General features: G+C 37.6%; 2 protein-coding genes across 2 annotated transcripts; both read right to left on the bottom strand.

Moving 5' to 3' along the window:
- Window positions 1-4: 4 nt before the first annotated feature.
- On the bottom strand, window positions 5-15229 carry ceacam1 (CEA cell adhesion molecule 1). The gene is made up of 20 exons (XM_078933145.1): window positions 15075-15229; window positions 14688-14996; window positions 13260-13541; window positions 12913-13179; window positions 12728-12825; window positions 9399-9504; window positions 8881-9171; window positions 4880-5140; window positions 4525-4788; window positions 4173-4445; window positions 3739-3990; window positions 3373-3648; window positions 3046-3297; window positions 2672-2944; window positions 2315-2566; window positions 1938-2213; window positions 1575-1826; window positions 1172-1459; window positions 753-1007; window positions 5-538 (listed from the first exon to the last, which is right to left on the bottom strand). The coding sequence occupies exons 1-20, from the start codon at window positions 15127-15129 to the stop codon at window positions 450-452; spliced, it is 4671 nt and encodes a 1556-aa protein (XP_078789271.1). The 5' UTR covers window positions 15130-15229; the 3' UTR covers window positions 5-449.
- A 5981-nt stretch (window positions 15230-21210) lies between these two features.
- Window positions 21211-23886, bottom strand: LOC101175024 (cell adhesion molecule CEACAM1). Its single transcript, XM_011485504.4, has 5 exons — window positions 23691-23886; window positions 23085-23342; window positions 22051-22338; window positions 21700-21975; window positions 21211-21608 (listed from the first exon to the last, which is right to left on the bottom strand). Exons 1-5 carry the CDS (start codon window positions 23737-23739, stop codon window positions 21523-21525), a joined length of 957 nt encoding a protein of 318 aa, XP_011483806.1. The 5' UTR covers window positions 23740-23886; the 3' UTR covers window positions 21211-21522.
- Between the last annotated feature and the right edge of the window lie 3217 nt (window positions 23887-27103).

Genomic DNA, 27103 nt, shown 5'->3' with positions numbered 1-27103 from the left:
TTTGTGATCATTCTTTATTGGTTACATTTGCTGTGGTGACCCCTGAAGGGAGCACTGAGAAAGAGGAAGAGTCTTTATTGATTAGTGAGTAATTCCAGAGAATCAAAATATGAAAACATTTGTGAATTTATGACTTTTATATATGTTTATATGTAGTGGAGTACCTATTATAATGATATTAAAGACAAAGTGCAAATATATAGAGTAAAAAAAAAATCAGAATTTGTACCACACATAAGATATTTAAGACTGAATGCATTATTACATTAATCAAACTTGACTATAGCTTTTAGTACAACCAAAGCAATAGATCCATACAATGAAAATACATTGGATAAAATTTTCAGAAAATAGTTTTCCACACCGCTGTTATATTTGGATTTGTGTGGTAAAAGTGCAATGTTAAAGACTGCAGAGTGAGCAGGAGGCCCTCTAGGCTGGCAGGGACCTCAGTGGAAAAGCATGTGTGCAGTGAACACAAGCAGACTCATTGACATCAGGCTTCCATGGGCGGCAAAATGCATAACACTGGCCTGGCCTGGTGACACAATGAGAGTAAAAAGAGAATAGTTAGGGATTAAAAACCTTAACTTGATGACTACAACTTTTACATAAGACCCCTTGGTAATAAGTTTCATCATCAGCAGAGACTTTAGTTGTAGTTGCCAAAAATAAGTTAAATTATAAGAAATGTGTGCAGAAGATACTAACATGACCACACAAAAATAAGCAGGACGAGACATTAGACTTACCTCCAAGAGCGAAAGCTTTGGTTTGGAACATTGAGATGCTTGTCACAGGGTTTGTTGCCTTGCACATGTAGATCCCCTTGGTCATCTGTGTTACATTGAAAGTAATTTCAGGTCCCGTCTTCACAAACGTTATCTGATTGGAGAAGTACCACTGGAAGTCACACTGTGGCTGAGAATCAGCGGAGCACCTCAGGGACACAGAGGTGCCCTCTGAACCCGCATCCGGTCCGGAAATAGTTACACTCATGGGACCATCTGCAGACAGTGATTAACAATAAGGCTTATCAGAAGGATTTCAAAAGGATTTTCATGGGACAATAATTTTTCTAAATATTTAACTGAATCAAATCCAAAGTAATGGTTAAACATTTAATTATTCTTAATAAATTTAAAACTTATTAGCTTCCTGTAAGACTCACAGTTTATCAGGGGCGTGTACTCTGGACTCATATGAACTGCTCCCCTGTTGGAAGCAACACACTGGTATTTCCCATCATCCTTCAGGGTTATTGGAGTGAAGTGAAGCATGTTCTTCTCAGTGCAGTGCATTGCCTGCTGGCTCACACAGGAGTCGCTCACGTTTAGGTACTCGCCGTTCTTCATCCAGTAGATGGCGTCATAGGGTCCAACAACCTCACATGTGAGTGAGAAGTTTTTCTCGTTAATTGGAGTTGTATAGTTTCGTATCATGATAGACGTTATTGCCTCTGCGAACACGCACAAAAAAACAGCAAATTCAGGCTGAACTTCATCCCATTTTGAATCTCTTGAGCAGTAGACATGCATAATTGTTACATGTGATTTGAGGTTTGTCATATATACCTATAACTGTGAGCATAATTGAGTTGGTGTTGTTTTTTCCTGTGGCGGTATTGTGAGCCATACAGGTGTAGTTACCGCTCATGTTAAACGTCAAAGGACCAGCAGTAAACATTGATGTAACAGCTACTTGAGAGTCATTGAACCACCAACTAAATTGACTTGGAGGAGTTGATGAAGCAGAGCAATTGAAGACGGCGTTACTTCCCACTTCCCCAAACTCTGACCCTTGGATGACGGGTGTGTCGGGTCCATCTGCAATTGACAGAATTCAGCATCTATGAATACTGATCCCAAAAAGCAGGCTACAAAAAAAGATTACAAAAAGTAAATGCATCTCTAAGATTGTTGAAATATTTTACTTACAGTTGACAACAAGTTTGTAAAGAGAGCTAGTCATGTTTCCAAAACTGTTAACAGCCATGCAGCTGTAGTTTCCAGCATCAGAACGTTCCACAGACACAAACTTGACTGTCTTGTTGTCCATCATGAAAACTTTTCGGTTGTCTGCCTGCAGTGGCATCCAGTCCTTCATCCAGTAAATGTTATCAACAGATCCAGTTACATTGCATGTTAGAGTGTACGAATAACCCTCCATGCAGGAATTCATTTCTGGCTCAACCTGTACTTTTTTTATGGGGTCTAAAAGGGAAACAAAATCAATGATCAGTTAAAACTCTCAATACCATACATTAAAGGAAAAAGGAGATAGATAAGGTAAGAGAGGTTCATCCGAGTCTTACCAACAACAGAAAGGTTCAGGTAACCCGTCCTGTTTTGGTTTGTGACGTTGTTGAATGCTGTGCAGACATATGTCCCACTCATGCTTGGGGTTAGAGGAGGAGTAACATACTCAGAAGTGTTGGCAACCACAGAACCACCAACATGCCATGTGAAGTGGCTCATGGGGGCTGATGCTGCAGAGCAGTAGAGACTGACACTTTGTCCTGTCTTTGCTACACTTGGTCCAGTGACATTTACCATATCTGGTCCATCTGAGCAATTGTGAAGAAAAGATTACCTTCATTTAACACACAAAAAACCAGAAGTGCTCTAAAAAAGTTGTGAGACATCACAGCGTATATCAAGAGTGAACTCACAGTTGACAGTGAGGATGTAGGGATTACTAGTCATGTTTTCAACAGCGTTACTCGCCACGCACTGGTAGTTTCCCATGTCAGAACGATCCGCTGGCATAAACGAGAGTGTCTTGTTGTTCATTAGGAAAATGATTCTGCTGCCCGCCTGCAGTGGTTTCGAATCCTTCATCCAGTAAACGCCATCAACTGGTCCTGTTGCGCCGCATGTTAAATTATAGGACCGACCTTCCACTGCAGAGTTCATTGGCTGTACTTGAACATTTGCAATTGGCTCTGAAAAGCACAACAGACACCACCCAGCAGGTTACTCCTTTTACCGACCTCCATTTATCTCACCTGGTAACTTCTAATTTTTTACTGTAGAAATGTCTCACCAATAACGGAAAGCATTAAGGAGGCGTTGCTGGTTTTGTTGGTGACACTGTTGAAGACCATACAGGTGTACTGGCCACTCAGTTCTTTGGAAAGTGGAGGTGTGGTAAACTGAGACATGTTGGAGACCACAGCATCATTGAAATACCATCTGAAGGAGCTCTCAGGGTTGGAATCTGCCGTGCAGCTCAGATTGACACTAGCTCCTGCCTTTGCTGCAGTTGGTCCATGAACAGTTGTCATCCTTGGTCCATCTTTGAAAAAAAGTCACTTGAAAAAAAAGATCGTTTGACTATATTTGTTATCAAAATGCTTCGCATGACACTTACAGTTGACAACAAGGTTGTAGGCACGACTGGTCATGTTTCCAAAGACATTTACAGCTGTGCAGTGGTAGGTTCCTGCATCGTCAATATCTACAGGAATAAATGTGACCGTCTTGTTGTTCATGTGGAAAACTGTTGTGTTGTCCTCTTTCAGTTCTGCCCACTTCGCCATCCAGTGAATCTCATCAACATCTCCAGTGACCTCACAGGTTAACTCATGCAGTTCGTTTTCAATGACGGGAATTTTGTTTGTTGTTATAGTCACATTCACAATTGGATCTGAAAATACAGCAAAGTGCACAAAGTTAAAGACTGGTTTGAGTCAAATAGATTTTTTTTCTGCATGAAGAATTATCTTCCATGTCTCACCAATAACTGAAAGGTTTATGCTGACGTTGCTTTTCCAGTTAGTGATGTTGTTGAAGGCCACGCAGGTGTACTGCCCGCTCAGTTCTTTGGTAAGTGGAGGTGAATTAAATGTGGACATGTTGGACACAACAGCATCCTTGAAGTACCACATGAACAGGCTGGGGGGGGTTGATTCCGCCTGGCAGCTGAGTGTCACATTGTCTCCTGTTTTCTTCAGGTTAGGTCCTGAAATATTCACCCTTTCTGGTCCATCTGAGCATAAAGATAAAACACGTTTAGTGAAATTCAATATTTACTCTCAGTAGCTTTCTTCCAATAAGATTACATTAAATATAGAAATACATATTCTATGATTACCCAACTTAGTGTTGTTGATTTATCTTTAAAATAACATATGTTTAGTACATTATAACCAGAGAATATGAGGTTCTTACAGTGAACTGTGACCTGGAAGAGGCTGCTGGACATGTTGCTCACAGCGTTAAAAGCCTTGCACACATATTTTCCATCATCTGAACGCTGGACTGCATTAAAAGTCAGTGTCCGGTTATCAGCAGATGCTGCCGTGCTGTTAGGAGAAATAAGCTGGTCATCTTTCCACCACTGAATGTTTTGAACCGGCCCAGTCACTTGACATAGAAGTGTAAGGGATTTATGAAGAATTGCAGGGCCCCCAGTGTTTTTCACCACAACAGAAGTAATGGGATCTGCAAAAGAAAATTACATGTAAGTTTTAAATGTAAACATATAGTAGCAAACATGAACTAAATTAGGGGGAAAACGTACCCATGATGTTAACCCCCACACTTCCACTGTTGTGCCTTAAAGTGACTGAGTTGTGGACGATGCATTCATAAACTCCAGAGTTGTTCGATGAAACATTCTCTAATTTAAGCTGTTGGCTGTTTTTGTTGAGATTCGTCCCATTAAACATCCACTGCACTGTTGCTGAAGGACTGGAGTCTGCTGAGCATGACAGTGTGATTTCAGATCCCGACATGTACACGCTCTTCTCGGGCATCACTTTTAACATTGGCTTGTCTGGACCATCTGAAACACCAAACACAAAACAGTGGATGCTTTGAGAAATGTTTTTTTTTTTTTAAACAAATGGATGTAAAACATTTTGATTCCAACTTACAGCTGATGTTCAGTAGCACTGATGAGCTACTCATGTTCCCAAGTCCATTTGATGCAACGCAGCTGAACGGGCCTTGATTGTCACGGGTCACGTTTGGCATGGTGAGGCTGCCATTTACCATGGGTGCATATGTAGATTTTCCATTCAACAGTTGGTAGGACACAAAGGAGCCAGCAGACACAAAGCACTTAAAGACCACTGTGTCGTTGAATTCTATCAGATTGATTTGGCTTGCTTGCAGGCTTGCATCAGAAATAGGAACTGCAAAAAGATAAATATCAAGCCATTGGTTGGATCCTGCTTAATGCAAAAAATAAAAATCTGCAAACTGTTTTGTCATTTTTTAATGTTTCATTGGCTTTTAAATTCCATTTTCTCTTTACTTTTACTCAGTTTGCAATATAATTCTGTATTCGATGTTTTCTTTTCACGTTCAAATATTTCTTTAAGTTTCACTTTCTTTCAGACACTAACTTGGATTTGTCTTCTATTATAAAGTAAAGTTTCCCCTTTTTTTCCCATATTCACCAGTGTTCATCAGTGTTTCTTTTTTGCTTCACCTGAATGCCTCCACGGTGAGATTTTTTTCAAGTTTTCTGCCCTCTAGTGGCTAAATCTAGGTGTTACATTTTGTGTGATGCATCTTCCCTACTTTTGCCATCCCTCTTTTAATAATAGTTTAAAAATGATATAGAAATATTAAGATAACTTAAGTATAAGGAGTAAAATTTAAGGATGAAAATGGTTTGATGATATCTTTTCTTAAAACTAGACAATCATAATGAATTCCAAAGCATGTTACAGTTCAAGAAAGCTAATTTAGGCAAACAGATGTCTCTAAGATGCTCCAAAATCAAAATTTAAGGAGACTTTTGACTTAAATAGCCTTTAAAAAGAAATACTTTGTTGCTTTATATCATTGCAAAAATAGAAATATGAATAACATTGAAACCATGTCAAGAGGTTTTACCTAATATTTTTAGTGTCTTGTTAAGTCCCTATGCAACAGAGACAATTCTTTCCATTGTGCTTGCAGCTTTCAGGTAGCGGTTTCAGCAGTTTCCAGCTGATAAATTAAACTGAATCAGCCATTTCAGGACAAAAATACAAACGGGTCTTCCCGTGTACTTTTTAAAAACATTAAAGTTAAGACCAGGATGCAGTATGCTAACTTTCTGTTTTGTGCTTCTCAAACCGGGGCTGCGCTATGCATGACTTTGCATATAAATCAGAGAAAAAAAACAAATTTGTCTAGCTCTTTGGCAAAGGGAAAGACGGTGGGCTCCTTAAACAACATGGCACTCCCTGTTATAAGAGTAAAGATGGTGATGCTGTAAATGCGACAGAACAATAAACCAATATGAAAAGTATATTGCTGTTCTTGACTGAAAGTAAACTCTTTACAAATTCTCCTGTACAGAACTCAAATTTGCTGTGATAGTCCTTTGAATGTTAGTAACACTTGGTTTAATATATTTTTTTAATTAAACTATTATGTTGGGGTATAATATTTTATTGCATTATAGTGTATAAAGAAAAAAGTTTACCATCTGTATATTTTTTTTAAATATCTTTTTTGTCTCTTTTAGGAGGACAATACTTGTGAGACTTTGTGTTTTCTAGCCAGGATGAAAATATTTTACATTAATGTAAATATTTAATTAATGTAATTAATTAATGTAAATATACATATTATTTTATTAAATTGACTTCCTGAAAGTTGATCTGACATTTTTATAACACTAGGTTTACATTTGTTTCTTGCTTATCAGCTACTTCCTTAGGAGCAAATATTCCTAATCTGACATCTGCATCCTTTTTTTACCATTTTCATGTTCATACCTTTATTAAAGTCTCCCACGGTCTGTTCTTGTGCATTTCTTTCCTAAAAACACTAAACTTACACATCACTTTTATGTCACCTCTGTTTCTCTCTCCCACATGTCCATTAACGTCTACACCAATAACCACTCTCTCCCGGCTACAGATCCACTGGATCACCCCATTCATGTCCCTTAAGATCTTTTTCTTCTTCTACAGCTCACATCTTACCATAGAGGCATAGTCACTGACAACATTCACCATCCCACTTTAAACTATCAGCTTCAGCTTCATTACTGCATCTGACAATCTCCTCAGCTCCAGAACATTCTTAGCTAACTTTTTCTTCTGGATCACTCCTCCATTCCTCTTTCCATCCTCACTTGCTCCTAATTTATAAGCTTTGTTCACTTGACTTTTCTTGAACAAAAAGAAAACATCCACCTTTCTTCATCCCACCATTGGTCAACTCTCTATATTGCCTGTCTACGTTACTACATTAAAAAAAAAAAAAAACTACGGTACATTCTTTGCTTTCCTTTTCTCTCTCTGCTCATCAACACACCTTCCTCCTCTCCTTCTTCCAACAATAAATGTCCAACTTCAAACAGCTCCCTTTAGGTCAACAGCACTGGTGGTGAATATTATAAAACCTAATCTGGTTTAAAGATTCTGTTCATGACTCACATGACTGGTTTGACTTTGGGTTTGATGTTGGATGCCCTTCCTGACCCAACCCTCTGTATCTACCTGGATTTAGAAGTGGCACATAAAAGCATTTATTTGTGCCCCGTTGTAAGTACATAATCTCCAGAAAATAATCTTCAAATACTTCTTTGTGCTAACAGTTGACAATGTTGAATCCCATTTTAGATTAAACTTGCATCTAATGTACAATTACACAAACAGGCTTTTTCATACCCAAGCCTATGTTATCATCCCATAAAAACAATTGTTGGATCAGAGTTGGAACTATTGTTTCAAGTTTTTTTTCCTTTTGCTTGATTGTTTTCTACAACTCATTTGCATGATGCTGTTTGTGTCTTTTTGTTCAAACAAAATACCAGGATTAGATTTATGTGTCGTATTGCCATAACTTATTTATTTATTTATTTTGTATTCAGAGTTTAAATAAAACTGAAATGCAAAATCACTTTTTAGGATAGTATTTTATTAAAGACTGTCCTAAACACTTAATCTAAAACACTTCATCTTCTTCATCTCAGACCGTCACAATTCTGACAGTCTGAGGCTGTCCTCTTGAAGTCCATTGAGACGACTGTTGTTGTGAATTTGGGCTATACAAATAAAATTGAATTGAATTGAAATTGAATTAAATGTGACAGTTTACAACCTTTATAGAAGCAAATTAAATAGAAATTTCTAAAAATGTTTACTTGGATTCTTGTCAAATCAGAGTATTAAAAAAATGCTTTCAACACACGCTTACATTTCCATTTTAGTCCACAGTTAATCAAAGGTTTGTATCACAGATGTCAAACTTTTACAAAGTTGATTTCTTGAACCTTCTGGAAATCAAGTTTTTTTTGTCTTGTTTAGAATTTTAGCAATGCAAGAATGAAGCTGTGTAATATATGTGATGAAATGGAGGAACCTTTACTGGAAACTCCCCTGTTAGTGTCCCCGTTAGAGCGCTTTTGTATTCTGACGTCAACAAGAAAAGATAGATAGATAGATAGATAGATAGATAGATAGATAGATAGATAGATAGATAGATAGATAGATAGATAGATAGATAGATAGATAGATAGATAGATAGATAGATAGAGAGAGAGATAGAGAGATAGATAGATAGATAGATAGATAGATAGATAGATAGATAGAGAGAGAGAGAGAGAGAGAGAGAGAGAGAGAGAGAGAGAGAGAGAGAGATAGATAGATAGATAGAGAGAGAGAGAGAGAGAGAGAGAGAGAGAGAGAGAGAGAGAGAGAGAGAGAGAGAGAGAGAGAGAGAGAGAGAGAGAGAGAGAGAGAGAGAGAGAGATAGATAGATAGATAGATAGATAGATAGATAGATAGATAGATAGATAGATAGATAGATAGATAGATAGATAGATAGATAGATAGATAGATAGATAGATAGATAGATAGATAGATAGATAGATAGATAGATAGATAGATAGATAGATAGATAGATAGATACTGTGTGCAATCCTTACCTTGGACTGAGAGTTTTAAAAGAACAGCTGTATGTTCCAGGTCTTCTAATTTGTATTCTCCAGAATCGTTCACATTCAGGCCTCTAATGGTCAAATCATTGTTAGTTGGATTTATTGATGTTCTCCACTTCCAAGAGCTGCTTACACTAATTTGATTTGAAAAAATCACGGCAATCAAACTGCTGTTATAGATCCATGTTCCTAGTGACACATTGGCCCCACTGAGTGTTACATTGCTGCCCACTGGTAAAACTTTTTCTGAGACAAGAGTGCTTTGGCTGAACGCGCGATCTAGAAACAAAGAAAGATACAATCAGTGGAGTTTAAATTCTTACAAGCAATACTTAAACAAAGCATGACATAGCGTAAAAAAGAGCTACTACTATTTATAACAGTCGCACATGCACTGTTCAAACAGAAAAATTCATAAACAAAACGTTTTCCTACTACAGCACAAATATAATTTGTGGGATTAGGTCTGGACTATTCAATTCTGATTTTGAGAGGAAAACAATTACCTGCTACGGATATTATGGTCAGGATTAGGACCAGCGTCACTGCAGGGCTCAATCTTCTCTCCATCTTCTGTTCAGCTGAGAACTTCTCTCTTGACCAAGTGACTAATTTTTACTGGTACCTGTCCTCTTGATGCTGCTGCCTCATGTCAGTGCTGGCCACACCTTGTTTTGCCCTGGTCTTTTGAGGTTATGCTGTCACCTGCTGTGGGAGTGTCCATTCACTACAAACCTTAACAGTAAATGGCCTGATTGTCATATTCTTTTAACAATCAGGGGATATCAGGACACCTTTGAAAGTCCCGTTAGCTGTTATGAGTCTAGGAGTGTGAAATTTGCTCTCTGCATTTGTTCCATCTTTTGTTAGGATTTAGCACAAAAATAGAAATGATATTTGCAAACTTAGCTACAAAAGTACGAGCCAATTCAGTTAATGTATTGTTTGAAATAGTCTATGTAAGGCAACAAAAGTTTTCTTATTGGCCAGCTTTCATCTTAAAAAATAGTGATTCAGAATGAACAGACAGAATTGAAGTTCAAAGAGTCATGCAACACAGCCCACATTTTCCTTTTATCTGAAATCAACATGATGATCTCTTTTACTGTTTACTATCAGCACAGGCCCACAGAGTGATGTTCTTTTTCTCCGTAAATGAAAGTGATTACTATTTCCACTGTAGCTGCATGAATACCTACTGTCATAAGGAATGTGTATCATGCATCTGCTATGCTGTATTGTTCAGTTCGGATGCATTCTATGACAGGTAAGGAGTCAAGGACACATGGATTTATAACTGCGTCAGGCTCTTATGCTTTGATGGAACATTTCGTGGGTTTCATTTGCTTTTGGATTTTAAAATATGCACAATAGGACAAACAGTATTTAATCAGCCACCAATTGTGCAAGTTCTCCCACTTAAAAGATAAGAAAGGCTTATAGTTTTTGTCATTTACATCAACTATCAGAGACAAAAGGAGAGAAAAAATCCAGAAAATCACATTGTCTGTTTTTTAGGAATTTCTTTGAAAATCATGGTCGAAAAATAAGTATTTGGTCACCTTCAAACAAGCAAGATTTTTTGCTCTCACAGCCCTGTTTTTTCTTCTGTAAGAGGATCCTCTGTCCTCCACTCGTTACCTTTACTAATGTCACCTGTTTAAACTGCTTATCTATATAAAAGACACCTGTCTACAATCTCAAACAGTCCCACTCTAAACTCTACTACGGCCAAAACCAGGCTAAGAAGACTGAATCTGCAACAGGTAAGCAGCTTGGTGTGAAGAAATCAACTGTGGGAGCGATTATTAGGAAATGGAAGACATACAAGACCATTGATAACCTCCCTCCATCTGGGGCTCCCAGTAAGATCTCACCCCGTGGGGTAAAAAAATCATCACAAGAACGGTGAGCAAAAGAACCACATGGGGGGATTTAGTCAATGACCTACAGGGAGCTACCATCAGTCACACACACTACGTCGCCAGGGACTCAAATCCTGCAGTGCCTGACATGTCCCCCTGCTGAAGCCAGTACATGTGCAGACCTGCCTAAAATTTACTAGAGAGCATCTGGATGATCCACAAGAGGATTGGGAGGATGTCCTATGGTCAGATGAAACCAAAATAGAACTCTACTTATCGTGTTTGAAGTAGAAAGAATGCTGAGTTGCATCCAAAGAACACTATACCTACTGTAAAGCATGCGGGTGGAAACATCATGCTTTGGGGCTGTTTTTTCAGCAAAAGAACTAGGAAGACAGGTTTGTGTAAAGGAAAGAATGAACGAGGCCATCTATTGTCAGATTTTGAGTGAAAACCTCCTTCCATCAGCAAACACACTGCCTGCATAGGAGTGGTTTCATAGGAAGTATTTTCCTTTTTTTCCTGGTCCTGGAGTGGCCTAGCCAGTCTCCAGATCTCTACCACATAGAAAATCTTTGGATGGAGTGGAAAGTCCGTGCTTTCCAGCGACAGTCCCAAAACATCACTGCTCTAGAGGAGATCTGCATGGAGGAAAGGGCCAAAATACCAGCAACAGTTTTGTGAAAACATACAGAAAATATTTGACTGCTGTCATTGCCAACAAAGATAACAGAGTATTAAATTAAACTTTTGTTATTGATCAAATACTTTTTTTTTCATAGTTTGTAAAATAAATTCTGTAAGAATCAGACAATGTGATTTTCTGGATTTATATTTCTCATTTCTTCTCTCAAAGTTGAGATTTACCAATGAAGAAAATGACAGGCCTCTTCTCCTAAGTGGGAGAACTAGCACAGTTGGTGGCTGACTAAATACTTTTTTGCCCCACTGTAGTCAAACATCACAAATATATGCATCATTTTATCAGAGTTTCGCCAGTCTTGAACCTTATGTAAACACATTAGATTTGATTATCGCTCACGAAATGGACATTTCTTAAGATAAGTAAAAACAGCATTGTTTTTTCACCAGAAACTGAAATTTATTAGTTTTAAACATATTTCTCTTTATTCTCCATTTTTTTTCCAATTTATCAGAAAATATACATTTTTTTATCATTTTTTTAAATCTCAATTATTCTGTTGCCAGACAAAACACAAAAACAAAGGGGTCACGACATGTTAATTATAATATCACATGTGGAATAATGTTTTGACAAAATTTTTATGCAAAAAAGAATTTGACAAAGATGGCTTTTAAAGCCCTCACCCTGTTTTTCACTGTCAATAATCTGCATGATTTTTACGGACTTTATTTTTTTAAATCAAAACTTTTTACTGACCGAACATAAAGTAATTTCAGCTCAAATGAGTTTCTAATTCAGGACAAGTGCTTTTAATGAATAATACTGTATTCTTGGTTTTCAGGAGCTTTGTAGGGCACAACATAGACAAATATGAAGGCGTGTGTCGTACTGAAAGGTTGCTATCAGGTCAGTATTTGCATTGTTTACAATGCACAATTTGAGCCACACAGGATGTTTGACAATGGTCCTGGTTGATCACGGGCTTTCTTCAGTGCATAATGGACTCAACAAACCACTGGCAAAATGAAAGCAATTCTTTTATAAAGGTTGGATTTTAGTCTGGGTGTGTTTCCTCCTTTCAGGTTGAATCCTATTAAAGCTGGACATACAGACTTTTATGTGAAAAAATGAAGTAAACTTTTTGTAAATGGGAGAACAGTGGGTTTTTTAAACGTTTGTACAACTCAATTGAAAAGTCATGCATGAACCACAAGTTGTTTGATTTTAAGTTGCAAATATGATTATTTAAATGTTTTCCTTTAAATAGCAGAATATTGACAAAAAGACAGAAAATGCCGCGTTCATTTCGAGAATTTCAGGTGTTTGTTGAAAACAGGAAAAAGTTGTTCCACAGTTTGGTTGACAGGAGCAGCATCAGAGGAATTAGAACCACATTCACCGCCTGCTGCTCAGCTGCTGATTCTGCACGGAGACAAAACATGAAAGTGAAGCTGTGAACAAATGGACAAATGGTCACAGTTTTTTCTATGTCAGAAATGTTAAACATACTTGATATTGTTATGTATCTGGTGATGTTGTTGTATTTGCTGGTGTTATTGTTAAAAGCCAGGCAAGAATATGAACCAGTCTGGTTCTCACTGACGTTGATCAGCTTCAGCCATGTTCCTGTGCTGTTCACAAGCTCTCCTTTGAAAGCCCACTGAAGCTGGGCTGCAGGATTGGACTCTGCAGAGCAGAGCATGCTCAAATTAGATCCAGCGGCAAAGGAAGTCGTTTCCTGACCATTCACAGAGAGAGCCATGTTGTCCGGACCATCTGAAAAATATATAATAAAATACAATTAGTTTGGCCGTTTTAATAAGAATTACTTGCTGGCTCAAAATGGCCTCACTCACAGCTGATGGTAACGTTTTCTGTATTGCTTGTGCCGTTACTGACAGGATTGGACACTGAACACCTGTAAGGTCCAGAGTCAAAGCGGGTCAAGTTTAAAACTCTGAGAGTGGAGCTTCCATTTGAGAGCTGAACTCTGTCGCTGACTGTGACCACAGAGCTGCCGTTCGTCCAGAGAAAGGACAGGGAGGAACCAGAGGAGACTGAGCACGTCATGAGGGCTGAACTCCGAAACTCCACCAGGCCCGTCTGAGTCACTTTCAGAGTCACGTTCGAGATGGATTCTGCAGGGAAATGAGATGAGAAGACAGAATATCAGGGCACACCTGACAGGTTTCTGATTACAGGAGATGTTTAGAATGTTTTTCCGAGAAAGAAAAAAACTGAAAAGAAAACACAAACATTATATAAAAAAGTAGGCTTTAGACCATCAGATAAAAAATCCATACTAATCTAAAAATTAACCAAAATTTAAATAAAGAAGCAAATAGTACATCTCTGAAGATCAGCAGTTGAGAGATCAAGATCTTTATGTCTTCAATTTTTCTAAAAGAAATAGGTAATTAAAGAAAGCAGTTGTTTTATTAAAATATTATGAGTATTCCATATAATTTTTCAAATTTATTAAAATCTGTAAAATCGATCTAAACACATTTTAATTGTTTGAAATCTCTGTCTACTTTTTTCACACTTAAAAGTAACAGATTACAAATTCTGGGGGGTTTTTCTGAAGAAAACAGCAAAAAAGTTCTCCAGGCAGTCTGTTTTTTTTACTTTTGGCTTTCGTTTCTATCATTTTCCTTTTATAAATCCACAGAAAAGATCATTTTTAAAGAGAAAAAAAAATTAACACTACTTAATTTCATTTATCAATAATTCTGATATGATGGGTCACTATAAATATTGTTCTTGCCTATTTTATACAATCTTTGTGGTGTTTGAGAGGTTTTCGTGTGAGGGTGGATTTCCTGTAATTTGTTCCAAAGGAACAAATTCTACGAAAATGCTACATCTAAATTTGAAGGAGTCATGAAGGTAAATGTTGACTGAAATGATCAGCTGACAGAATCAGATGCTGAGCTGTGTGAGACAGTAAGGTTAGAAGTTATCAGTCTAAACAGCCTGCAGCAGTAACATCAATTTCTATGACACCCTGGAGGACACAGTGTGTTCCGAAAACAGCAGGAACTGGTTACAGTAAAGTGAAAAGCAAAAACAAAAACTCCCTTTTTCAGTGAGCATTTAATCGCTTTCGTCTCTGGACTTCGATTCTTATTCCTTCAGTTAGCGTGATATGTCAGAGAAACAGTTTACATGTCAACTCACATCATTCTTTTACAGTGAAATGTTTTGGAAAACCAAAAAAAACAAAGTTTTTATCCGAATGAATAGGAAATCTAAAGATATGGTGCTGTGACACTTCGTCTCACCCTCTACCGTGATGGAAGTGTTGGCCCTCAGCTGGGGGTCCGTTCCCACCACCTCATAGAAGCCCGAGTCAGCCACGGTGAGAGAGGTCAGAGTGAGAGCTCCGGTGCTGATGTTCACAAACGCCCTGCCGGTGTGGCTGGGGAAGACCGCCTGGTGAGTCCCCTGCCAGGTGACCACGGGGGACTGTCCCACCGACCAGCTTCCACTTTTTATGTTCTCAGACGGAAACAGCGACAGCGTCACGGCGTTCCCGGCTATGGCGGGGTTGATGGAAGGCCTGACCTCCACGCCACCAGACACCACAAAACCTGACAAAAAAAACATGAATGTTCAGTTTTAAGTAAATACCAAAAAGTCGTCAGGCTCTGCATTTGGGTGATCCGTACGCTGAAGCATGATCAGCAGAAAAAGTCCCAGCGTTGCTTCACTCTTGTTGTCCATTTTTTGTATGGTGGTCTAACAAACTCCTAATGTTTTCAGCTCTAATATACCTGTCCAGTGTGTGTCCAGCCCCTCACTCAAACAGCTTATCTGCAGGTGTCTGTGGCGTCTCTGTATTTAGTCTTGATAAACACACAAGAGCTGATACCGCTTGTATTTGCCTTGCAGGGTCAAGCTCTGTTTAATGACAATTTATAACCTTCAAGAATGTGGGGGATAATCAAGCACAGGAGCTTGTTTTTGTGGCTTATCTGTTTACATTTTTTTTGGGATTGAATATTTAAAGATTAGCTTCTCTTTTCTGAACATTTGTATCCATTCTCTCAGTTTTTCCATTCTTTTCCACCTGATCCAGATTTCAGAGCAGCAACACGTCAGAGCGCACCTGGGGCCTGTTTCAGAAAGGAGGTTAAGTGTAAACTCTGAGTGCGTTAACCCTGAAATCAGGAAAACCCTGGGTTTTCCGTTTCAGAATGGGAGGTTTGTTAAACCAGAGAAAGCAGAGTAAGTCAAACCCGTTTCTGAAAGAGAGGTAACTTCTACTCGGAGTCAGTATCCATGGTTACTTATGCTGTGAACCTAACCTGGTCGGGAGCAGGTTTTATTCTCCAAACTCGAAGTTTCTGCCGGTCTCCTCCCCTTTTTAAAGACGAAGCGGTATTTTTCGCTTTAACCTTCATTGCCCACATTTCCGTCACACAGAGACGGTCTAAGTGACAAGAATGGCTTGTCCTTTTCTGGAGGACCCAATAGACGAGGAGGCTGCATTAATTCATAGAGAATTATATTTACCTCGTGAGAGGATTTTGAGACCTAGACTCGATTTCTTTTTCACTTTTAGCTGCTGCCATGTTCTTTTAATTCCTGCAGGATTGCATCTACGTGAAAATGAAATCAGGGACATTGAATTAGATTAATGTAACAATTACTTTTTGGAAACAAAATGTTCTAGCACTGCTTACTTTCTTAATCCCACATACACCTATACCCCTTGATCAATACAAGGGTAGTGTTGCAGCGTGTGTGTGCTGAGCGGGGTGCGATCCACGAGAGACAAAGGGAGGGGCGATTGCAGGTGCAGATGGGGGGGGGACGGAGCAGAGGTGTGTGCGTGGTAATTATTGTGTGTTCGGAGGACGGAGCACTTAGTTAAATAAAGAGAAGGTGTCATTCCCAGAATAACTGTTTTGGAGTCATTCTTAATCCGCTCTGGAGGTTGAGGGTTTCCAACGGGAAGTGAACCCCGAAGGAGAATTCCCTTCAGCCCTGAAGGAAATCTCCCCTGCGCTTCTGACCACGGTCTGAAAGACGAGAGAAAAGAAGGGAGAAGTCTTCGCGCAGCGAAAGGTTCAACAGTAGACAAAAGTTCACTTTTAAAAACACAATTGCATGTATTAATATTAAACTGACCAACGTTTGCAAGAGGGGAAGGTTAACAAAAAAGTCCTCTAAACATTACCGACGTTAAATGCACCCCCCCCCCCCCCCCCAGATTGGTTCTGCAGCATTTCATGCATTTACACCAGGAATAACACTTCAAAAGTACTCCTAAATATCCCCATTTTTTATTTCACTCCTTACGCTATTTAGAAAGTTATTACAGCCAATATTTTATAACAATGATTTAAATGCAAACTTAGGCATTAACTTGAGCAGCTATGTTTTCCCACGCTAACTGTCTCTGTTTTGCAGATGCAGCGGTGTTGCTTTTCTTCTGGAATATGTGCTCATATTCACTGTAACTCTGCAGCAGCACGTCAAGTTCAGCTGGCGAAAAATACGCAGACCTCTTTTTTTCACGGTTGCCATGGTGACTCGTGATATCTGCGCTCCATTGATAATGGCTTCTTATAGTCGCGGTGCTCACGCTCACCTCCGAATCAGTCCACTCAGAGTTGATTGATCTAACTCGGATCAGCTTCTCTGAAACAGAAAACTCAGAGTTGTTAATCTCCCGATTGACCAACTCAGAGTTCAAGTTCAACCTCAGAGTTGGTCGAACCTCCTTTCTGAAACAGGCCCCTGACCCAATAAACCTCCACAGCTCTGTTTGACAATCTTATATGCACGATGTATTCCTATCAATGCTGTGCACATTTTTAAAAGGTCAACATTCAAAGTGAGAACAGCTGCACCTCCTGCATCTTTGTGTTCCAGCGTTTCATGTGGTTTCCACCTGCAAATACACAGAAAAGCTTTCTGGCTGTTTTTGTTGTAAAAGGACAAAAAAACAGTCTGTTCTTCTAGGCAAACATTACATCATGCTATTGTTTTTGATGATGTCATTTTGATTATTAGAAATTAACTGTTTTCCAGTTTTCCCTGTCATGTAGGCATTTCACAATACTCTTTTTAAATAGATATTTCTGTTGAGGTGAGACGAGTCCCATATCAGAGCACACCTGTGACCTGCCTGTTTAATGTACACAAAACATACAACAAGGCTTTTTTGTGCTTTTCCATAGCATGAAGGTGGGTGTCATTTACAATCTTAAAGACCAAACACTCTTATCTTGAACTTCCATAAATTCTTGAACACACAGAGAGTTGTAAAGCTGAATCCAATTTCAGCTAATAATGGACCAAAAGCTCATCAAACAACCAGAGTCCACAGAGCCGTCTCTTAAGCAGATACTGGAAATGAGAAGTCAAACTATGTGTCATGTTTTGACTCATAATTCATGTGGGTTAGTACCAGACCACCTGCAGAAACGTCAGGTATGAAGACAGAGCGATTATGCAAACAAACAGGAAGGCCGAGAAACCATGAGGTAAGAGGTCTAACCGCTGTACCACCGAGCCACACCCATTCCAGTTCAAGTAGGTTCCTATGCTGTTTTGTATTATAATTTGCTTTCTTTCTAAAAAAATGGTAAAAACTTATGTTTTTGGTTTTGTCTAAAGACACTATTCATGCATATTTATCTATTTTTCAATGCTCCTACATTTTTTAAAAGCTGTACACTGGGACATGAAAGGCAGTTTTTATCCAGTGTCTGGACATTTGTAAGATAAAACGTGTAAAAAAAAAAATCAAACAAATGGCTAAAGGAAGTTAAAGATGAACAGAAACGTGGGAGAAAAACTCAAATGAGCTTTGTTGACAGAATAATAAGCAGGAGAATCGTATTTCCTGGGGAGACGCAGAACCTGCAGGAAATAGTACATAAAAGGCATCGATCAGTGTTCAGAATCAGAATCAGAATCAGAGATACTTTATTGATCCCACACGTGGGAAATTTGTTTGTCACCATAGCAACTAGAAACCCAGAAACCCAGAAACCGCCATAGTGATCATAGCAAAGTGTAACGGCACAGTTTTGTTCAAATTTTGTCCAATCAGCGACAGTTATCAGGTTGTTGGGTTGTTTTTAAGGTTTGTATTCCAGGGGCCTGTTTCACAAAGGAGGTTAAGTGTAAACTCTGAGTTCATAAACCCGGAAATCAGGGAAACCCTGGGTTTTCCGTTTCAGAATCGGAGGTTTGTCAAACCAGAGAAAGCAGAGTAAGTCAAACCCGTTTCTGAAAGAGAGTTAACTTTTACTCGGAGTCAGTATCCATGGTTACTTATGCTGTGAACCTAACCTGGTCGGGAGCAGGTTTTATTCTCCAAACTCGAAGTTTTTGCCGGTCCCCTCCCCTTTTTAAAGACGAAGCACTATATTTCGCTTCAACCTTCATTGCCCACATTTCCGTCACGCGATCTAAGTGACAAGAATGGCTTGTCCTTTTTTGGAGGACCCAATAGACGAGGAGGCTGCATTAATTCGTAGAGAATTACATTTACGTCGTACGAGGATTTTGAGACCTCGACTCGATGTTTATTCATTTCCCCATACGTTTTTGTTTGAGCGTTACCGTTTTACGTTGCAGTCAATTACATATATACAATGAAAACAACATTAGATATGTATTGCTATGTAGATGTTTCATATGTCAAATATTGTCAACAAAGCCTACACCCATGACATGCTCACATTTGACCTGATTGAATTATGTTTTTATACTTCATTTTTAGCTGCTGCCATGTTTCTTTTAATTCCTGCAGGATTGCATCTACATGAAAATGAAATCAGGGACATTGAATTAGATTAATGTAACAATTATTTTTTGGAAACACAATTTTCTAGCACTGCTTACTTTCTTAATCCCATATAAACCTATACCACTTGATCAATACAGGGGTAGTGTTGCAGCGTGTGTGTGCTGAGCGGGGTGCAATCCACGAGAGACAAGGGGAGGGGCGATTGCAGGTGCAGATGGGGGGGGGGGGGGTGAGCACGGATGAGGAGGACGGAGCACTTAGTTAAATAAAGAGAAGGTGTCATTCCCAGAATAACTGTTTTGGAGTCATTCTTATTCCGCTCTGGAGGTTGAGGGTTTCCAACGGGAAGTGAACCCCGAAGGAGAATTCCCTTCAGCCCTGAAGGAAATCTCCCCTGCGCTTTTGACCACGCACGGTCGGAAAGACGAGAGAAAAGAAGGAAGTCTTTGCGCAGCGAAAGGTTCAACAGTAGACAAAAGTTCACTTTTAAAAACACAATTGCATGTATTAATATTAAAATGACCAACGTTTGCTAGAGGGGAAGGTTAACAAAAAAGTCCTCTAAACATTACCGACGTTAAATGCATTTTCCCCCAGATTGGTTCTGTACACTATGCAGCATTTCATGCATTTACACCAGGAATAACACATCAAAAGTACACCTAAATATCACCATTTTTTATTTCACACCTTACGCTATTTAAAAAGTTATTACAGTCAATATTTATAACAATGATTTAAATGCAAACTTAGGCATTAACTTGAGCAGCTATGTTTTCCACGCTAACTGTCTCTGTTTTGCAGATGCAGCGGTGTTGCTTTTCTTCTGGAATATGTGCTCATATTCACTGCAACTCTGCAGCAGCACGTCAAGTTCAGCTGGCGAAAAATACGCAGACCTCTTTGTTTTCACGGTTGCCATGGTGACTCGTGATATCTGCGCTCCATTGATAATGGCTTCTTATAGACGCGGTGCGCACGCTCACCTCCGAATCAGTCCACTCAGAGTTGATTGATCTAACGCGGATCAGCTGCTCTGAAACTGAAAACTCAGAGTTGTCAATCTCTCGATTGACCAACTCAGAGTTCAGGTTTGACCTCAGAGTTGGTTAAACCTCCTTTGTGAAACAGGCCCCAGTTTGTTTTATGCTTTGTTTTCATTTGGTATGGAATTGTTTAGGTTTTAGTTTCAACCTCTTCAGCTATTTCTGTTTTAATTGAGTTCTCTAAAATCTTATAAAGTTTGAGGTTTTCCTTTGTTCATGGTCAGGTTATCCTGTTGCTTGTTGTTTTTTTCTCATCTCAGATTTGGCTTGAATTTGCTCTGGCATGGTTAAGCTGTTCATGTGATTTTAAACATTTTTTTAATCAAATCTATGGTTTAATTTATAGGTCTTTAATTCTGAGTCATATTTAACTTTAGTATAGTCTATTTGTTTAAACATTTGTTTAATTTTTAGTCGTCTTGTTGAGATAAATCCTCATGATCTCAATGGTTTTACCAAGAGTTCATCTAATGCTGTCTCCTCTCTAAGTTCACTTCATACTGACATCTAGTGGCCAAAATCTCAACACCAGACAGAGAAAAATGAATTTATGCTGTATGTGTCATTGTTTTGGCCATCTTCTCCTTTTATCTATGGGCGATTTTTAAAAAAACATTTTTTTTAAATTTATTTATTTATTTATTTATTTTTTGCTGATTGTCCTTTTAAAAATACCTGTTTGTGCTTTGAAGCTGCAGCGTTTCTCCTTTTGGAACAACATTAGAATACGGTAAAGGCTCAACATGGAGGCGGTGTTGCCTTATGTTAGATGTTTGGAGCACAGTAAGCATGGTACCCAAAGACAGAACAAGATTACATAATATGTTGATTGAAATGTACTGTAGGCAAAAAATGGGACAATTTCCAAAAAGGACTCAAAGTCACCAGTAGCAGCAGTTTCATCCCAACATGTTTTAGAACAGTTCACATTTTTTTTAACTTGAGTTCTATTGAGCGAAAAAATAAGTAAAACAAAATAAAGAAAACTGCTTCTCTGTGATTTGGTGATATTTTAATGTGGTCCAAATAAAATAAACTAACACACAATATCCCACAACTAAGTTAGAAAATAATTTATCTGATATTTACATTCTTCAAAGTGTGACATTGAAATTAGAATCAACACCCACATTTAATTGTCAAACTGATCATTCTAGAGGAGATGCACACAAAGTAAATAAATAATGATAAATACTTTTTTTTATGAAACAAGCTATTCTACAAGTAAAAAAAAAATGTTTTTTAAAAGTTCCACAATAAAAAAAAAAGGCATTACATGTGAAAATTCTAAGGTCTATACATTTAGAAAATACTTTTAAATCCCATAAAGAAGATCAAGAACAGAAGTCCATGGAGTTTTGTTGCCTCTGATCCAGAAACTGGAATGCCTGTTCAGAGAAAAAGAAAACACACATTACTAAACTAAACTATGCTGAAACTTATCACAGGACACAATGGCACAAATAAAAATGATGGTACCTTTAACTTCCACCAATTTGGTGGCCTCGGCCGACCGTCCTGCAGCTTTATTTTCTGCTACACAGTTGAAGTTTTGGAAAGTTCCAGGAATGGAGGGAGTCCACTTGATCCTATTACCATTGACTGAAAAGAAGGTTCCGATGGGAAAGCCTCGTCTGAACTGCCACCTTACAGTACACTCGACGTTCAGGGTGCAGCTGGTGAGGCAGGTAAATTCACTCAGTTTACCAGGAAACACAGTGTCGGGACCACTTATGCTGACGTTCCACGTATTAACTGAAAAAGATTAGAAACATTTAGGAAAACACATTTTTAAATGTTTTCATCTCAAATCTCAGTGTTAGTACTCACAGCTGAGCAGAAACCCCAGACTGATGACTTGTGTCTGTAATGACGGCAGATACGTTTGGCACTGATAGAAACCGGCATCAGAGGGCAGCACTGAGTCAAAGTGAAGAGTCATGTTGTTTTGCAGGAACTTCACGTTTTCCCTCTGAGTCACTTTCTGTCCATCTTTGAACCACATCAGGTCTGCTAGACCTTTGGGGTCACCGGAGCCGGCACTGAGACAAACCAGATTCAGTGACTGGTTTAGAGTTGGAACGGTGTTGGAAGGATTGACTTGTACAGACATTTGATCTGTAAAGAAAAACATCAAACAATTTTACATATTTTTTATATGGTCCAGGTTGACTATAGCATGTCTAAATCAATGATTAAACATCTTTGTAATCATGAAAATATGAATATTTTAGAATGGGAGTAATTGGTTTTACCCCAAATGAAAAGGAAATGGTTAGTACTTTTTGAGTTTTTATTGACCTAATTGTAGTTAATTTTGTTTACAGGACAAAAAATGTATTGTAATAAGTGGAAACTACTCAGTTTAGAGCAAAATTAAAATATAATTAGAATTTGATCTTAGAACAAGTTGCCCATCTTAAATAATATTCATAAAACCTAAAACCAGCACTTATTCCAAGCTATTTGTTTTGTTTCCAAATTACAATAAATTTTAGTCTAACTTCTCAACATATATTAAACTTTAAAATAGCATCCTTATAATTGAACCCATAAATGACTGCCATTTGCGATTATTTTGTCTGAAATTTAATTTTCTATTGTCAAGAGTATGAAACAAAATTGTTTTGACTTATTTTAATAATAATTTTCAAATTTTTAGTTTCTTCTTAATAAGACAAAATATTCTCAACTGTGCTGATTTTGAGAAAAGCTAGGAAAGGTGTAGAGCAAAGAGAAGTTAAAATGACTGAAAACCTGATGAAATATCTTGAATGTCTAAAACAAGGTTTTAAGTCTTTGTAAGTATCAAATAGTTGGTAGTGTGTAGCATCACAGTGGACTATTTTACCAACACAACTTACTGTTGATTTCTAGAATGGTGGTAGTACTGCTGGAGATTCCTGTTTGTGGATTCTGAACCGTACACTGCAGCTCTACTGTATCATCCTGTCCGTCTGGTGTCCAGGCTAATGTGCTTCCATTGACAGTCCGTCCTCTGAAGGTCCAGGAATACACACAGTTTGGGAAACAAGAGGAAGAGCAGGTGAACTGTGTCCGATGACCTGCTATCACTCTGCCATACCAGGAGATCTGCACCTTCATGCCCCAGACTGATGAAACTGAGAAAACAGAGTTCCAATTCATGTATGATTAGTAAAAAATAAATGAATAAATACAGATTATCTAGATATTATTTTTTTTTAATCAACAGATGTCAGTCTATATGATAAATTGTTTTTTAAAAATAATATATTTTTTGGTATATATTTAGTAATTTTAGAAAAAAAATTCATGAAAGCTACACAGTTTTACTTTCATTCCCCGTCTTTAACAGTTTTTTTAGTCACATAAACAAAACAACACTTTAAAAGATTTTGTTTGAAAGAGAAAATAATCAAAAGACAAAAACTTGAGAAATGAACATTTTATTCCAAAACTATGCTGTTGTTTATAAAAAATATTCTCACCCATGAGAACCATCAGCAGAGCACAAAGTGGACTCCTCCAGTTCTTCATTGTTATCTCCGTTCTTGTGTCCCAGAGACCAAATGATCCTTTTAACCATTTTCTAAAACACAAGATGACTTCCTAATTTCACAGCATCAGAATTTTCCTTATGATGAAATCAGCATTGTGAAAGAAGTAAGATGAAAGTTTCCCGCTAACAGGAGGAAATGAGTCATAACAGAGGGATTTTTCATTTAGCCTGATTCAGATTTATAAACCTCATGTACTAAAAATTCCCCACGTAAATTACATTTTAGGTTAAAACAGCTGTGTTTGGAGATGAAACAGTTTGATGTGTGTAAGAACCACAAGGTGACAGTGTTTCACCAAATTGTAAATATCCGGGTCTCTCCTCCACTCATAAAACCAGGGAGATAAGGCCGGTTAACCATAATACACGTAACCAGCTTTTACTGCTTCTCCATGCCAACAAAAACGGAAACTAATGCTAATAAAAAGGATAAAAAAAATAAGAATCAAACCTCATAATCATTTTTTGTCTTTTTTTTCAAAATTTCTACAGAACTTTCTCTTTGTTTTTTACAGTTTTAATCATTTTTTTTAAATGAAAGTCAGAAGACAGACTTTGACCTGCATTTAACCTGACCCATAAAAGCCTGTTTGGCAACTTTTACTGCAGTAACGACGACTTTTTATGACACGACCGTCTACATCAAAATTGGATTTTCGACTTGTTGTGCACATTATCTATAAGCCAAGAACAATGAAAAGGCACTAGTATAGATATGTTTTTAGCACATTTCTTTTACTCTGTTTGTTGTTGTTGTACAACGTAACAATTTACCAAGATTGTGCTGAAATATGGTTATCGTGAAATTAAACTAGCAATAAAAGTTCTGAGTGACTCAGGTGATTGATTCATGGTCATTCTTGTAAAGTCATTTTAATTTACCTTATTTCTTCTTCCTTCTTCCTGAATCTTTTTATTATTCTATAATCGTCTGCTGACTTTTCTTTTTTGTACTATCTTGATGAAAGCTGGGAATGAAATAACAAAAGTAATTCATTTCAAAGTGAATTCTTCTCAGCAGCTCTTGCATAACAACAGACTTGCAGCACGAAGCTTGACTGTGAGACTTCACAGTCTTCAGATCAAAATGTCACAAGCTAAATGTATTTTCTGCTTTTGATTAATTCCCGTTTACGTGTCATAGCCCAAAACACAATCATTAATTTTTGTATATACATGTATAGTTTTAGTTTTAGTCTTTTGAGACACAAAGGTTCAGGATCCCTATTCTGTTTCCCCTTTGTCAAATAGACGGGCAATGTTTAGACTACTCATTTTTATAGCCTGCTCTTTTATCGTGCTTCCTGTGAAAGCATACATTCTGTCCACAATGCTTACTTTGTGCATGAAGGTTTAGTGCTCTGATGAAACTGAAGTCAAAAAGAACAAATAAAGATAACAGTGAAAACAAGAGACATGAGCCCTAGCCTCATGTTCTGAGTCTTTAAATGCAGTCTGTTTAATATGAATAGACCTAAGATTTTCACAAATATTAGCAGATAATCACTTTACATCTGCCTTACAGACTTAGATTTGGGATTTATCCATTGTTTGAATGCATCCATTTAACACTTCAGAGTAATTTGTTCTACTTTTCAGGGATGATTATGAAAGTAACCTGATAGTAATGAAGCAGTTGATGACGCAACAAAGAAACAACCCTCTATGAGCTCAGGCTGGCAGTAGTTCTCACTTTGTGTTATCTTTTTATTCTTTTTGACTTCAGTTTAATCAGCACTAAACCTTCATGTACAGGGCTCTTTTCTGTTTTGTAATCAGGTCATAAAATGATGGTTACAGTAAAGGAAAGGAAATTTGCATTTTTGACGTGACCTTTTGAGTTTACAGCCTTGTTTAATACAAATGGACCCAGATATCTATTCTTGTGTATCTGTAGCCAGATCCACAATAAATATGGTGAAGCAGTAGACTTCTGATAGGAGGGAGCAGTTCCTGCTCCACCTGCTCATAAGTGTGGGCAATACATGAAACCTAACATTGCTCCAGTTGGCCTGGCTAACAGCTTATGATAGTTCTGACATCATGGGTGTTTGATAAAATCAACTTTGCAGCTACCATTCTCCTAACAGGCCTCGATTGTTTGAGTCTCTGGCTCTCCCATTATATTTCATCCTGCCTTCATTTAATCAAACATAAACTCTGTTGTCTATTTTCTGGATCTGTAACTAAATGTAAAAAATTTTACAACTCATTTGTCACCATTAAACACTGTTGGATTCTTGTTTTAAAAATAGTTCAGGTGTAATACAGTTGTCAAGTGACACATTATTCAGTAAATCTGAGACGGTGAGTCTGTAAGGTAAGACTTTCCATTTGAATAACAGCAACAAGTAATCTACAATGTATTATCGGTTGCAGTTAACTCAAACAGCTGCATGCATGACATAAACAAGCTAGAATCTGAATCAAAACTGTACAGCTGGATATTTTTCGATCTTGCTCGCAATTTTCGTTGCACTGGTAATGTTAAGTAGGGGGTGTTGGGGGCTGTGAGCCAGCGAGAGAGTGTAAACAGAGGGATGATGGGAAATGAGGGCAGGCTTACGTCATTCCCACAGTGTGCCCAACTTGGAGGCAAATTTCTGATGAACTACTGCCGTTCTGCAGAAACTATGACTCAGAAAACAACACAGATTTTTCTCAATTTTGCCCCCCCCCCCCAAAAAAAATAAATAATATATATTATATATATATATATATATATAATATATATTATAATATATATTATATATATATATATATATATATATATATATATATATATATATATATATATATATATATATATATATATATATATATATATATATATATATATATATATATATATATATATATATATATTTATATATTTATTTATTTATTTATTTTTAAAAGACCATTGGGAGTGCTTTTACAATAGATCAAAAGGTGATTGGAGTGAGACTTTTTCTAAATGTCGTGAGTTTATAGGAATTATAAGAGTCTAATAAATAGATCTTAATGGTAATCTTTTTTTTTTTTTTTGGTAAAGGTAATATTATATTTTTGCATTATGTTGAATTGCATCTGAAACCATGTGTCTTAAAATGTTTACAAAGATCTTATTGCAATGTTATCAGGATGTGGGAAAACAAGAGTTTAACATGAGAGGCTTCTGTCAAGCTGTGAATAACTTCTGATTTTGAAGCCTTGTAAAAGGTTCCTTTCACTGCTGTGACAAAAACCTCGCTTCAAAATGAAATAGCGTCCTTTTTAAAAAAATCTTATAATAGCAACATGCCGTTATTTATAATTTCTCTAAATGTTCTTCCTTCTGTTCATACTAATGAGAGCTGGCAT

This window comes from Oryzias latipes, chromosome 16 (genome assembly GCF_053564925.1).
Source record: "Oryzias latipes strain Hd-rR chromosome 16, Olatipes_Hd-rR_3.1".
NCBI classification, from domain to species: domain Eukaryota; kingdom Metazoa; phylum Chordata; class Actinopteri; order Beloniformes; family Adrianichthyidae; genus Oryzias; species Oryzias latipes.
The sequence above is the reverse complement of the archived record's forward strand: the minus strand, read 5'-3'. Positions and strand labels throughout refer to the sequence as shown.

What these genes read in the sequence shown, in the direction of transcription:
- ceacam1 (XM_078933145.1), bottom strand. Translation starts at nt 15,129, where the DNA reads ATGGACAACAAGAGTGAAGCAACGCTGGGACTTTTTCTGCTGATCATG. An exon ending in ACTTTTTCCTGTTTTCAACA is followed by an intron (nt 9,505 to 12,727) that starts AACACCTGAAAT and finishes TACCAGTAAAAA; the next exon opens with TTAGTCACTTGGTCAAGAGA. An exon ending in GTACACGCCCCTGATAAACT is followed by an intron (nt 1,008 to 1,171) that starts GTGAGTCTTACA and finishes CACTGTCTGCAG; the next exon opens with ATGGTCCCATGAGTGTAACT.
- LOC101175024 (XM_011485504.4), bottom strand. Translation starts at nt 23,739, where the DNA reads ATGAAGAACTGGAGGAGTCCACTTTGTGCTCTGCTGATGGTTCTCATG. An exon ending in TCTGCTGATGGTTCTCATGG is followed by an intron (nt 23,343 to 23,690) that starts GTGAGAATATTT and finishes CTGTTTTCTCAG; the next exon opens with TTTCATCAGTCTGGGGCATG. An exon ending in CACCATTCTAGAAATCAACA is followed by an intron (nt 22,339 to 23,084) that starts GTAAGTTGTGTT and finishes TTTTCTTTACAG; the next exon opens with ATCAAATGTCTGTACAAGTC.